The sequence below is a fragment of the Oxyura jamaicensis genome, chromosome 1, assembly GCF_011077185.1.
Source record: "Oxyura jamaicensis isolate SHBP4307 breed ruddy duck chromosome 1, BPBGC_Ojam_1.0, whole genome shotgun sequence".
In the NCBI taxonomy this organism is placed as follows: Eukaryota; Metazoa; Chordata; class Aves; order Anseriformes; family Anatidae; genus Oxyura; species Oxyura jamaicensis.
The window spans coordinates 5495183-5510563 of record NC_048893.1 but is presented as its reverse complement, the minus strand read 5'-3'; the positions used below and the strand labels follow the sequence as shown (position 1 = coordinate 5510563).

At 36.9% G+C, this 15381-nt stretch overlaps 1 protein-coding gene across 17 annotated transcripts in view; it reads right to left on the bottom strand.

Moving 5' to 3' along the window:
* Positions 1 to 2096: 2096 nt before the first annotated feature.
* Positions 2097 to 15381, bottom strand: part of CELF2 (CUGBP Elav-like family member 2) — a 565285-nt gene continuing 552000 nt past the window's right edge. For 15 of the 17 annotated variants that reach the window (XM_035315484.1, XM_035315498.1, XM_035315490.1 and 12 more), the window contains 2 exons: positions 14287 to 14430; positions 2097 to 8957 (listed from right to left, as the gene is read on the bottom strand). In XM_035315484.1, the coding sequence (XP_035171375.1) occupies positions 8830 to 8957; positions 14287 to 14430 (272 nt within the window). In that variant the 3' untranslated portion in view covers positions 2097 to 8829. The remainder of the gene's footprint in view (positions 8958 to 14286; positions 14431 to 15381) is intronic. The other 2 variants (XM_035315483.1, XM_035315497.1) reach the window with 2 other exon arrangements.

Below are 15381 nucleotides of genomic sequence, written 5' to 3'. Positions count from 1 at the left end.
TTTTTTTTTTTTTTTTTTTTTTTTTTTTTTTTTAATTCTAAACCTGTCTAGAATCAGGAGGAAAAAAAGTCACGTACCAAAAATAAGTATATTATTGTTTGTGGAAGAAATATAGCATTGTTTCATTACATTTTCTGATTCACATATTTTAGCTATTTCATACCATTTTAGTGCAAAAGCAAGCATGTTTAGAAAAAGATAGAAAATTTCCACATTTTAGTGTCGTTTGCTGCAAGTCACTGAATGGTAAGACTTTTTCTCCCCACAGACTAATTTTCAAGGTCTCAGTTACTAATGAAATACCAAGCAGATCATACAACATTTGCCTGGGTATGGTTAAAGACTGTATACCCAGTAAGATTTCATATAACAAAAAAGCGCCCAACCCTAGAAACATTTTTTTTTTCCATTTAATGCTCATAAAATTTTACAGACAACAGAATCCTTTCTTAAGCTTTATTTAAGAAATCGAATACTATTATAGTTCAATATATATAAGACACATCCAGTATTGTGTTCCTGATAGCAAGTGCATAGATTTTGTTAAGATATCATTTTTATATTTTAAAAATTTTTTTATTTGTTACTCAGTAGCATGTTTCATGATCACACGAAGGGATATTCCCAGTGATTTTGCTAAGAGCATGAGAGAAAAAACAGAACACAGCAAAGTAGTGAAACTACAACAGAGATGAGGAACAAAAACAACCAGGCAAACTCTCAGTACAGTCGATTCCTGATAAGTGAATAATCTGATTGCTTGGTCACAATGCTTTATTCACTTATCAGGAATGATTCACACTACATTTTGTTAAACTGTTTTCCTTAGCCTAATACCTAAGAGTCACACTGGGCAAAGGCACACACACTCTGGCAGGCTATTCTTTAATCAGCAAGTCTTGTGACAGTTTGGTAATTTCCCATGGCGATACACATATAGCTAACAAAGAGACATTTTGCTAACACTGCAAGGTGCCTTACATAATTGAAATTAAAAGCATGCATTTAAGCAGGACAAACTGTTCAGCTGCATTGCTTTAAGGAACTCATTTTTCCCCATTGTTGATTTTTTTTTTTTTTTAAAGGAAAAAAAACAACCTGTCTCTTTCAGCCCTGAGTATTCAAAAGAAACCCAACTATAGTGTAAGTCTTTTACTCAGTTATATTTTTGGAAGAAAAGACCCCTCACAAAGCTCCATTTTCTTTCCTAAGACCAAGTTTGGGGAAAAAATAAAATAAAATCAAGACATCTACAAGAACCTAGAAATCCCAGAGATCAACTCTGATTTATCGTTCATGCAAGTCCAGACTTACTCAACTGAATCCACTGGTGTCAACATGATCAGAACCAGAATCATGAACTCTAGAGGCATAAAAGACCCAGGGTACAACCTGACCATTGGGTTCTGCTCCCCTGCCTGGGCTGTCCTCTACAGGCTTCTGTGCTTTTTGATTAAACTTAGAGTTGCAGGCAAGGCATTTGCTTGGACCCCTGACCCTACAAGACAATGTTTGAGCTTCTTTGGGATGCACTAAGGGACATGGTTTAATGGTAGGACTCGGTAGGTCAGGCTGGTGGTTGGACTTGATGATCTTGAAGGTCTCTTCCTGCCTAGATGATTCTAGGATTCTATCCCAGACTCGTCACCTATTTGGCCTTTTGTGGAACCAAAAAAGTTTAGAAAAAAAAAAAACAAACAAAAACACAAAACCCACCAAGGTTAAATAAATAAATAAATAAATAAGCAACCAGGCCAAGTCGTGAGCCACCTGAAAATTCCAAAACTCTTCCAAACACAGGAGCCAACATCATGGCTGAAACCACACGGAAACACGCCATGCACCATGCCCCCGTGCTGCGTGAGCCCTTGCCTGGGGTGGTGTCTGTGTGTGAGCCGAAGCCAGAGTGCCAGAAGGACCAGGGGAGAGGAGACATGAGGGAGGAGTGTCCATTGGGTCTCATAAGAGCACTTTTAAGTGGTCTTCGATTCCTGAGCATCACAGAAAGTGGGACAAAGGAAAGGGGAGTGGGCATATGGCTTGAATTCCAGAGAGCACTTGCCAGTGCTTCTCTCTCCTCCTTAGGTTTGTTTTTCTGTTTGTTTGGTTTTTGGCTTTGTTGGTTTTGTTTTCCCCTCTCCAAATTGTAAGCTTTGCATCTGTGATCAGACAGAGGAGAGAAGAGACTTTTGTAAACCAGAACAACATAGATATTTTTCTTTTGCGGCTTTTGGTTCATTGTGGTAGATACGGGGGAGAGCAGAGAGATTCTTGTGAGGAAAAAAAAAATAGGAAATGGAAAAATAAAACAAAAAAGCTAAAAGCCAACTCTAGGAAAAAAAAATAATAAAAAAAATAGTGCTATGGTATTTCTTTTGTCCCTTTTGAGATTTGTGTAATACTATTAGCCAGTGCTGAGAACGATCTGCTTTGTAAACCCACAGCAAAATACCACCCATTTGAACAACAGGGGATTCTTTTTCGTGTTTCCTTTTATTTTCTTACTTTTTTTTCCTCTTTTTTAATTCTTCCACTGGCTTTAATAGGATCTCCCTGTGCTCACTTGGATTTTATTTTTAAATTATTGTATGTATAACTGCACGTAACAAGCTCGTTTACCTGGTAGGCTTTTGCAGGCTCTCATAGCCCTAGTTAGGCTGTGATTAGTTTCTAAGGAGTTTGACTAACACCATATGCCATCATATTACTGTGCAGTCTGGAAGAAATCCCAAGGCTATATTTTCTTGAATGTTTCATACGCTTCTGCGAAGTAGCGGCAGAGTATTTTTTGAACGACTAGGAAGAATTGATCACCATAATCCGCGTTTTGCAGACTGACTGAAATGTCAGCAAAAATCTTTTCACATGGCTTCTGATTTCTCTGTGTGTTTGTGTGCATAAGCTTTTGCAGTTAGAAGACTAACAAAAGCTATCTTCCATATGACTTTGCAGGAAACTCATTTAAAATGCTTCCTGCCCAGACAGATTATCCAAGTGATAAGGCATGACTAGGGGGAGGGAGAGAGAAAAAAATATCAAAGAAACCGTAACATGTCTAAAATGCACAAATCCTCTTTTGCCCCCCAATCAGATATTCACTTAGGTGGAATCGACTGTATCTTTTGTACACAACCAACAAATAGAGAAAAAAAAAAAAAAAAAAAAAACAGGAACGTGGAACAGTGAGGTGTGTAGATGTATTACCAACACATAATGACCACCAACAATACAAGACACAAAGTAGAGAGACAAGTATTAGGAAAATGGTTTAATATTGGAGACAGAAGCAAAAAACTGCATCACACAATAACATACGTTACAAAAATAAGTCTGACTGTTTCAACTACACGGTTATGTTCACAATGAGGACAGAAGAGTCAGAAAAAACTCTGATCTAAACAGCAAAAAAGCAAACCCCTAACGTTTTAACTAATACATTTATCCACGCAAAGTGACCGAGTACTCCTAATTCTAATTACCTTATTGTGTAACTGCACGATACAGAATAAAAAGTGAAACTTACCGCTTTTGTTAAGACAAAATTCTAAACACTAGATATAAGCAAAGGGAAAAAAAGAAATCAAGCCAAAGTTTTTAATTCTCTAAACAAAACCAACTCTCTTTCTACCATCCAGAAATCAAACTTGAAAATCAGTCATGATCGAGGGGGCCCACAAGAGTAAGCCACAAAAATTTCCATTTGTTTTTAATCTCCAGTATAAAAAGTTCCACTGGTACAAAATGCGTAAGTACAGTCAGGTTGTAGAAATAGGAAAGCCTGCTTTTTTTTTTTTTTTTTTTCTTGTTCTTTTTTTTTTTTTTTTGGCTCAAATTCCATCGAACAACAAAATCCAAATGCATCAATAAAACAGAAACAATACTCAAATGGTCTTACAGTTTCCACTAGATTGCATTAACTTTGGCTTTTCTCAGACAATACTTAAAAACTAGTTTGTAATTCTAAACAAAATGATAGTATTATTAATCTACAAACAACAATTCTCACAGCACAAAAAAAACACAAATACATAGTTTTTTTTCTTTTTTTTTCTTTTTTTTTTTCTTTTTCTTTTTTTTTTTTGTATGACATTATCCAAAAAGGTAATGAAACTACAGGATATTTTTTCCTTTCGTTAATTAGCACTTAAGATAATAAAAACAGAAACAGTAAAATGATTCCAGAGTAGCACAAGCCAAGGAACTGTAACCCCTATGGTGAAAGAAAGATGAACTTGTTACTCCTTTGAGGACTGCCATTTCATCACAATTAGCTAATTTGTTTGAAAAAAAGCAACTAGTCTAGTCTTTTGATTAGAATTTTGTAAAGCAATTTCCCTTGTTTTTCTTCCTCTCTTATTAGGCCCTTGCACCCTTGCAGCTTTTTCCTTTCAATATTTTGAAAGAGAACTGGTATATAATTTGTCTCCAAGGAGGTGTATGTTTGGGTTTTCATTTTTATATTTGATTTAAAAAATAAATTTCAAGATGGACCCATCTCAGTTGCCTGGAAATCCTGAACTGTTCCTCTTCTCCCACTGCAAAGCCAAATGTCTCGTGTAGTGTAATTTGGGGCAACCGCACGGGTCTGCGGCCGATACCAAATTACACTGCCCGATGACCAAAGACATCACCGCTCTCACTGGACTGGTAATCCCGCAGGACACACTAGGGCATCTAAAAAAGCTTTGGAAATTTGTAAGGTGGGTACAATGAGGATAAATTAGTGAAACAGTCTAAACAATCCAAATGATGATATCATATTATATATATATGTACATATATATAATATAACGTACGTGAGATGATACTTTGAATATGCAAAATTGCTGCAAGTAGTACAAAATAGCCCTCAAAGGGTGTAGGAAGGCCCCAGCAGTAGTAAAAACGTGAGAAAAGTATAGATCAATTATTTATAAGTGCATGTGCTATAAGAAGGAAACTTTTTTGCATCACTAGAGGCTAGTCCTTTCCATCCCAGGGCTCTACATAAAGAAGCATTTAAGTTGGGGATGAGAGACAAGAGTGCACCAGCTGATGTTGTTCATATAGGGCTTCATTTTTAATTTTAGGTGGCTTCGAATATAATCAGAAATAGGAAGAAGGTATGGCACTTTATCATCAGTAGCAGGTACTGCTGCTCACACACATTGGATTGGCAATGAATTTGCTATACCGGTAGCAAAGAACCAAATTTGGTTGTTGGTCACTACATGTGCGGTAGAAACGCGATCTAATCAGACTTACAAGGCAGTGAAAGGGCTACCAGCATCTCTTTTCTGGTTCCTTACACACAGCTTCCTCCAGCAAACACCCACATCAGTCACATACGTATTCCCATGGACTACTTGTATGAGTAAAGTTACTCCTCTCTATACGAGTGTCTGCAGGAGTAAGCCAATATATTGCCGTTACAGATAATGGCAGATAACACCAAACATTACAGTGTATGTAAACTTTATCCATAAAAAGTAGTTTAACTGCAGTGCACGCTGAATTTTCACCCAGGAAGATCTAGTGCATCTGATTTAAGCAAAAGTTCATTTATTTAAATTACAAAAATATTTTTTTTTTCTCCTCACGATTTTCAAATGGTGGATTTACCACTCCTTTCTGGGAGTGGTTCACACAATAGATAATTAAAGAATTGTTTTATTTTTCTTTTATTTTATTAATACTGAATAGCATATTCCAGCAGCATATTAAAAGCTCTTTAAGAAAAGACAAAATCCCCAAAATCTAAAAAGGAAAACCACAAGTTAATTACTGTTTTAAATAATTTTAGTTATAGATACAGAAGAAATTTAGACAGCAGTAAAATATTTTTGTCCTTCAGATCTGCCCTGTGCATTGTTCTGATTTCAACCATGTATTAAATAAACCACAAAAAACTAAGTATATATATATTTATAGATATAGATATATATATAAAAATAAACAGCAAAATGGTGAATGTATAAAAGGTATTAACACTCAAGACAGCTCTGGGTGGAAAGGGTTAAAAGTTCAAAACTTTCTCACCTTAGAGGTTTCCATACAATATGAAGAAAATACATTGTGAGGTTTGCTTTCACAGCATTGATGTGTGCAGAGTGGTTAAAAAAGTGAAACATGGGCACTTATACAATGTTTTACAAAAAACATCAAAGAGAAATAACAAACAATAACAATTTCAGGCAACAAGACCACAGGATAGCAAGTTAACAAACTTTTTAACCTCTTTTTCTTTAAATATTAGGGATTTATACAAAACACATAATAAAATACCCATGTTATCAAATTACTTCACACAAGAAACACACTGAAGCTCTAGGAAGAAAGTACCTTTGGAATTTGGCACTATAGTTTCACTGATTTTTTTTTCTTTAAAAGAAAAACCGATCACATTTTGCTGAACACAAACACATCTAAATTGTTCACAATAAAAAAATGACATCAATGCGTCACAAGCCAACACAAACTTATTCTGGAATATTTTTTAATTTTTCACATGAAATTCATTTTTTTTAAGCAAACAACTTTTTTTTTTTCTTTTTTTTTAGAATCTTGTTTATGTTCTTGTTCTTCAAGTAAACCAATTTTAAACTTGTCTTTATAAACATAGAACACTTAAGACCATAAGACTCATGATGAAACCACAACTTAATTCACAGAAGCACCAACGTAACACATTTTACAGTAACCTTTCTTCTGTACATTGAAACAGTATAAAATATAGGTAATTTCATGTGCATTAAACCATGGATTGTCTAACTGTGAGTCAGTTCAGCAAAAGGTGACACAAGTAGGTAGCATTTGCCCTAAAACAGGGTAAATATTTTCTTATACTAATCTACAAAAAGTGGTTCTATATATATACTTTAATGAGAAAGTGAGCCACCTAAAATGGCCTTATCAAAAAACTTTACACTGCCTGAAAAATGTAAAAACTATTACAGACCTCTAGAGACTTAAAATCAGACAGTTTTATTTCTCAAACTGTTTTGGAAGTAGTCTGTTAGAAACCAACATTCTGTGCCTCTGGACACATATTGCTATTGTCACCAGTGACCAGGCAGAATGCCAATCCCTGTATAATACTTTCAAGTCTGTTTTTTTTTTTTATTTTTTTTTTTACGAAATGAAAAAAAAAATAGAACAAAGGAAAAAAGAAAACCAAAAAAGGAAAGAAAGAAAAAACATTTTGCCACAGGTTGTTTTTAAATCCTATCATTAATTTATCTAATAATAAATTTCAGTCTTGCATGAATGCAGCAATGTTTTTTCACATTGACTTCCCAGAATTCATAGCTAGATGAGGTCACATGCAAATTTCAAAGGTCAAACTAGATCAAAGGTCAGTAGGAGAACCAAATATGATGTGAGGTCAGAAAGACATCAGAAACAATGACGGGACGATGAAACTTTTTTTTTTTTTTTTTTTTTTTGAGACGCCACAGGGACATGCTAGGCAAACGATGGGCTAACGGGCATGGAGATGTCTAGGGAAAAAACAAGGAAGAGGAAAAAAGTTACATAGAATCTATGCAGCACAAACAAAATCACTTTTATGGGTGCAGGAGAAAACTAATGCAAATCTTTTGTCAGTAGAGTCTATGAGCTGTTCACATAATTTGCATTAACTTACAATACTTGTCAACAACAGCACAATGGAACCCCAAAAGAATCCATCTGAAAGGAGTCAGAGAGAATGGATTCGTCTTTGGGGAGAAAAGAGAGGAAAGAACCAGTTTCTACAAATGTAACATAAAGGTACGGGGAGGGAAAAAAAGGTCAGACAACTGAACTTTAAACTAGGTAATGGAAACTACGAACAAAATAACCAGACAAATACAAACAAGAGGATAAAAGCATGAACTGTAAAGGGTGTAGGGTTCAACAGTGAAAAAGCGCCCATTCTTGGCACAATTACTCTAGAGACTACTTCAAAGGATCTAGCTAGCATAGAGAGCTGCTCTTTAGGTATCCAATAAGTTAACAATAGGCAATAAATAACTTCCATTATTTCTGAGGCAGTAAAAATTTTGTATAAAAATAGAAATGCTTTTTACAAATAAAATTTACAGGCCTGTGGCTTTCTTTTTTTATTATTATTAAATTTATCTCTCAAGAAACATCAAGTATTGTCACTCATTTTATTTTATTTTATTTTTATTTTAAACCCTGTAGCTTTAGAAACAGATCTCTAAATCTTTTTTACATTAATCCTTTCCAAAAAAACAAGAACTAAAAAAAAGTGAAATATAAAGACGACCAGTGTAAAATCAGACTAATATATAACAACACATTGTTTTGAACTGAAAAAAAAAATCAAATCTTCTCAAAAAACACGTTGATGTAGTGGAAAGACTTGTTTCAATTTTCTTGTTGCAAAATAAGTGCTTTAACTGGCATGAGGCCATTTTCTTTAACCTATAAACTGCTGGTGCCACCCTGGTAAAATAGGATCCAACCATAGAAAACAACTTTTATTGTGTGCTAATGGCACCAGGGTTCACAGAGTTAAATTGCACATTTTTTTTTTTTTTTTGTGTGTGTGTGTGTGTGTGTGTGTGTTGCTTTGAATTTCAAGACATTTATTTATTAAAAAGGAGATAAATTATGCTGCAAAACAAAATACAGTAACACAACTCAGTAATTACTTGGCAAGGAAATGGGAGCCAAGTGTAGTAAGGACAAGTGGGGAAATGGAAGTGGTAACTGTAAAAATAACTGTCTCTTGGTGAAGGTTGGCTATATGTTCTCTCTTAACCCCCCTGCAGAGGACAGGTTTGCTCATGGGACTTACCCTAAGAAAGCTAAAATAAGAGCAGTAAGCATCTGGGGTTAAGATCAGTAAGGTTTGCTGTCATTTTTGGAGCGTTTCAGCTGAACCTTCAAGCGTTTCATGCCAATCTGAAAGCCGTTCATAGCCTGGATAGCAGCTTGTGCAGAGACTGGATTGTCATAGCTAACAAAACCTACGAGACACAGAACGGAGGCGGGAGAGAAAGCGAACTGTAGGTTAGAACAAATTCCAGAAGGCTTTTTGTTAGGATTTTATTATTACTATTTATTTGACACATTTACCTCTCTTTCAATTATTTCTTTGATCACACTCCATAGCCCATTTCCTTGCCCTTTCCCTTTGCCTTCTCTTTTACTTTCGTAACATTTCTTTCCTAGCTGGGATGCAGTTGGCCAGTTTTGGTGCAATGCAGTTTCCCGATCTGTTTTTTATCTACCTACCTTAGAGACTGTAGATATTTATTACTGTAACACTTTTCACTGTAATATCTACGTATCTCCCAGCCTATTAGGAAGTACTATGAGGCCAGTCTGTACATGTGAAGATGAAACAGAACACCTGGTTACAGAAACAAAACCCAAACTTGGATGCCTGTATGCATTTGCACATCTGAATGTGAGTTCACGTGCACCGGTCCTGGGTGGTATTAAACAGTCATCTCCTTGGGCCCAGACTGGGACAGTTGCAATATTAATATTTTGTATTTTTACAGCTCCTTCCAGTTCAAGATCTCAAGGTACATTAAATGTTAATTAATTCAGCCTCTTGGTCCCAAAAGGGGTATGCAAGGATCGAAATTAAGCAACATCATAAAGACAATGGCAGGGCTTGATGAGAACTCCAGATCTTCTGCTCCTCAGCTGCGAGCACTAACTAGGGGGATAATGCTTGCTCGGGTAATTCAGAATGGCTGGCCTGGCTCAGCTTTCTTTTCCCCCTGAGACAAAAAAAGCTCTGTTCATAATGGACTCAAATCTCCCTGATTCTGGAAGCTCAAAATTCATTTTCATATCTGGGCCTCCCACTTGTAATTGCAAAGCTCGCCTAACTGCTGCTCTGCCTCTGCTCTGGCTAATTACTACTGCATTCCAGCCTGCTATTATTATGCACCGGCTTTGAAATGCTCCCTCTCCTTTCCACTTGAATTTGACTTAACACATATCCCTTCACCCTGTTAAAGCATGTCTCCCCCACACTTTGTTTTCAGTACTAACACGGAAGCTGCTCAGATCCTGTCTTCTACCAGCTTTCTTCATTTGTGCTTAGCACCTGCATCCTTTTCTGATTCATAACCTCTTTTTGCTGTCATTTTAACCCGCTCTTTTATGGCTCCTGCTTACCTCGCACTGCTGCCCTCTTTCTTCTCCAGTGTCAGAATGATACACTTTGCCCATTGTAAAGAAAAAAGCCTCTTAACAAGTCATTTGGTCCCTGTCTGCCCTCCCTCCTTCACAGACCTTCCCTATGGTTCACCTTAAATCGACTTCACCAAACTATTTACTTAAGACTCTTCTCTGACAATTCAGGCTCACTTCTGCTCCTTTCCACTCAAAAAGCCTCTCACTTAAATCTCTGTAGACCTTCTCCCAGCCAAAGCCAATAGGCTTGATTCATGCTCTTCTGTGGTTGATTATTCATTACCTCCTTAAGGGATAATAAATATTCCTCCATATCTTCCTTGATTTTAGTAACTTGTCACTTCCTCACTTTCTTTACTTGATCATTTCCTCTGAATATTATTGCCATATCCTGAGGAACTTCATCACTCTCTTCCTTTCCTTCCCCTGTCTTCTTGTAGGAGATCGTATCTGTTCACACAACTCCAATCACTGCCTTAGCACTGCACTCCTCTGTCTACTTCCATTAGCTCACAGATCTCAGCTTTGAGCTGTAAGATTTCCTCAGGGACAGAAAGAAAAACCAACCTACCATGAGTTAGAAGGCAGCTGTAGCACCTTCCGGGCAGATACTCCATAACCTCCATAAGCTACTCCTACCTACCTCAACAATTCAGTACTTTCCTCTACAGCCTTCCTGACCTTCACGTTGTTCTCTTGAGTGCATTCTGAATGGTTTTCTGCTATGAACGTCTCATCCTCTTAGTTCCTTTTTATCTTAGCTAGTCATGATGACCTGAAAGTTAAGCAACTGATCTAAACTAGTCATCAGGTAGCATCTGTGAATGGTGAATGAAGAGAAGCAAGCATGCCCTGAGGTGGCTTTTCCACCCACCTCTCTTGTCACCAACTCAGACTCTCCCGTGCTGACAGAAGAACAATTAGCTTAGGCTATGCTTACCTTCCAGGGGGATGTAATAAGTCACTTCATTCTATGTCTCTTTAATAGTTTCCTTGACTCAGCCACAAATTCAAACATACATCCTCTGTGCTGCATCAGTGGAATCAGCCTTTATCATTCAATTGTTATCCTGCTTCACAATTTGTCTCTATGCACAGAATGCTCTATCTACATCAGCCTGTTACACTTTCATCTTATCCCTTATCAAGAACCTTCACTTACAAAGCTTGTGAAGGAATATGACATTCTCTCCCTTTATTTGTTTCTGATTGCATCCATTCATCATTTTTTTGTCTGAAATTTAAACCGCAGGTTACATGGGGATGGGATGATGTTTCTTATCAATTTGCAAAGCCCCTGTCATGATGATTCTGATTTTTGTTTTAAATCTCTTGGTACCTCTGTAACCAGGATAAATATTTTTCATCATTTGAGGAGCAAATTTGTAATGAGGCAGACTGCATTTACACTGGGATGTCATTGGGTCCTCCCTCCCCTGCCTTACTTTACTGTCTCTCATTTCTGTTATTGTAAGTTTTATGAAAGGCAAGAGAGAAGCTTAAAGAGTGAAACCCTTTGTCTGTGGAATCAACTAGAGCTCATGAGAGCTCATGAAAAAGTATTTCCAGGGGTAGATGGACTGTCCTGTCATCCTCATTACCATTTAATCTCTTGAGCATTCAACTGAGCTGGACAAGAAAGCAAATAACACCAAAGCTCATTTTCTGCAAATAAAAGTAATTTTTCATTTTGAGAAGTAGCATTACGTAAGAGCTCATCACTGTGTATCACTACTCTGAGATTCACTTGGAACGAACCTTCCCATCCCAGTTCAGCCCGTGGACAGCATTGGACAGTATTTTCACCTGTTCAATCTCTTTTCATCTGCAATTTGACTTCCAAAAAAGCCCAAACCAACCCAATCCAACAAAAAAAGAAACAAACCCAGATTGCACCATGAGCAATGAGCATTAGCGGTACCAGTGAGAAATGGGTAATTCAGATGCACTATTGTCTCAGGTTTTGGGTGGGAATACAGAGAAAAAAAAGAAAGCTTTTTGAAACACAAGTTTGGGGTTGAAACAACAAATAGATGATTCTTGCCAATAAAGCTGAGGTGATGCATGCAGGGATACAGTATGTTAAACTAGCAGGATTAATCTTGGCTTTGCCTGTGATTAACAGAATCACACAGGTGCTGTTCACACCTACTGAATCAGAAAATCTCAACTTCCTCTGCCACTGCAGTACTTTTTGTTTTTAAAGCAGAACTCTCTCAACTGCTGGCAGAATACCTGGGGAGGAAGAATGAGAAATTGCAATGTTACTGAAACCTGACTAATGCCAAAAAGACAGAGGACTCTTCCATCCATTGGGTGTTGACCCTTTCTGTTTCCCCTCAAACAAGATAACCTCAGTTCATCATTCTAAGTTAGGTATTTGTGTCCCATAAACCCAGAGAAATGCGTAGGTAGGTAAGAAGCAGTAAAAGGAAACCCACAAAAAGCAAGTGTGGGAAGCGAGTTGATGAATTGAGCCACCTGCCCAAACTAATCTACATTTTTTTCAGTAGTGATCACAATTGCTGCATTTCGATTAACACAGCTTGATTTGACATTTCATCAAGGCTCCTGGAGACCTCAACAGTGATTTTGTCACCCCAACACACTAACTGAACCAGCTCCAGATCAATAGGGAGTCCTTTTCAATTCCAGTTTTCAAATTTGCTACAGCCTCAGGGACTGTTTTAACGCACTGCAGAAAAACGCTGGACTTTATTAGTCTAAATATGAACATTTTTTTTGTAAAGCTTAAACAGGGCTTAAAAAATAAAGAAAAATGCAGAAAGAATATCACATGCTATCTGTGAAGTAAATTAACTTTCCAGGTGTACTAAGGGCTTGTCTTCGGGTGCAATACACTCAGATTGTGGTATGGCTTGAAGTCCTGTGCAGTAGGTATTTCTGAGTAGCCTGATAAATGCTGCTCTCGGTTGGGTACTGTGTGTTTAGATAAATTCATCCCTTTCAAAATGGATTAAAGCCCAATAGCTGTTCCTGAATGGACCTTGTGTAGACAAACACTGAGACAGACACATTTGAACAAATCCTAGATTTAAAAAAAAAGTAATGATATGCAAGCTAAGAAACATGTATTATGGTTAATGGGGACACTTGAAAATTAAGTGATGGTGCTGTGCAAAGAGCAATGTTTGTCAGTACAAAGGAGTTTTAGAAACTAAAGGGATTGTCTCGACTGGTTACTAATTTGTCATACATACAATACAGCTGCTTTCCTCTACTCTGGGAAAGAGTTGTCATTTTGCTGGAAGCCCCAGTATTTTAGGTCAAACCTTATAAACTTTTCTTTATGACATTCTGTCCTCCCAGACCCTTTTCACGTCTTGCATTAAGACCACAGTCATTAGATCAACGATCTAACAGGTTGCCACTCAGTCAACTTCTGTTTTCCACTCTGTTGAGGTACTGAACTGGTGCACTGATGTCATTCACAGGACATCAGCCTACCTGACCAACCCTAGAGCTTGTTTTATACCAACATATCATCTTCTCCTCTGTTACAATCTAGTTTTCTGACAGCCTAAAGCATTCCCTGGAAAACTTGACATTGATGCTCCCCTCATCCTCACCCTAAGGTAAGGGGAGATGCTACCTTTCATAATGCATTGGAGCCTGCCTGCAGCAGATGTAGCTGCATATCTAGACATCAACTGTCTGTAAAACGTTCTGAACTACATGTACATACCATTCAAACACTAATTGCACAATCTTGTACTTAATTCAGAAGAAAGAAATTCCTGTAATGTAGAACTAATGGGTTAAACATAGAGCATTTTTAAGTGGCTCAGCTATACAATAGAGAATAATTAGGTATCCATAATAAGGCAGCTTAATAGTATACTAAATGACATTCCCCCACATAGGGTGTAATTAGTTTCATGTACTTGACACATTCATGGGAGATGTCAGACTGGAAGATTATTATTGTTTTTTCACAGCCAATTTTTAGTTAGAACTAGTTTGCCTGTGCATCTTTCCTCTCATTTGAGGATTAAGAGTCCATTATTTTGGGAATGAGATTCCAGTATGACATTTCTCACACTGCTGTTAATTTTCTTTCCTGACCCCTTTTCAGTGTGGTGCATGTGGTTTTTACTATTTGATTTATTAAATTGGACATACCAAAGCACTTGCTCAGATTGGTCTGTTTGTCAATGAAGACTTTAGCAGAGATAACATTTCCAAAAGGCATGAACATCTGCAGAATGTCCTGGTCTCCAAACTCCTGGGGGAGGTGGTAAATAAAGAGGTTTGCCCCTTCTGGACCTTTAGGAAAACAAAACAAAACAAAAGTATGAAAACAGCTATTACAAGAACTACATTTAATCTATTTTCCCATAATACTTACTGAAGGCGATGGTCAGAAAGCATTTCACTTTCCAGCTTTGAAGGAAGAAAAGTAAGTGGATCATCAAAGGAACAGAGCTGAAATGCAGCTCTTTAGAGTATCCTATCTTGCAAAGCATTCACTTGATACCTCTTCTACAAAAGAAGTTAAACTGCAGCCTCTTTCTTCAATTTACACAAGTGTCTTTCAGGATAATTAAGGTTAGGAAAACAGGTACACAATGTATTACTCTCTCACAGTACCCCAAGATCTGCCCAAAGAGCCCCCTGCTGCCTCAAACACCTGCATGGGTTTGCTGGTTTAATTTTAGTTGCAGGAACTTACAGAAATGCAGTGAGCTGAACTCAGATTTGAGCATCACAGATAAAAGGGCAGGAACTTGGTGGGGATGGGAATAAAAAGGGTAAGACAAAGCAAACCTTTTGACTTGGAAATTAGCAAAATCAGAGAGAGAAAGATACTAAGAACAAAATTTATGTGGACTCATTTCAGAATGCTTATTTTATTTATTTTTTTTTAAATATGAATTCCCCAGAGAAAGCTCTATCTCCCAGAAGAAACTTTGTAAAATAATTATTTTGAAAAAGTTCAAAATAAGGTTTTTGGGTTGAAATTAAAGTGACTTTACACAAATTTGAGTTTGAAAAGAAAGGTGCAAACTTGGAACTGCTTTGAATATTTTTCTTACAGCCTAAATTTGAGATACACATTATAAGTGCTATTTGCTTAAACACACCCCCCAGCAATAATAGCTTTTTTTTTTTTTTTTTTTTTTTTTTTTTTAATCTCAGCTCAATTTTTCCCTTGCAGTAACATACTGGAAATAAGCCATGAATGTCTGAAAGAATATGATCTATGATGGAACCAGA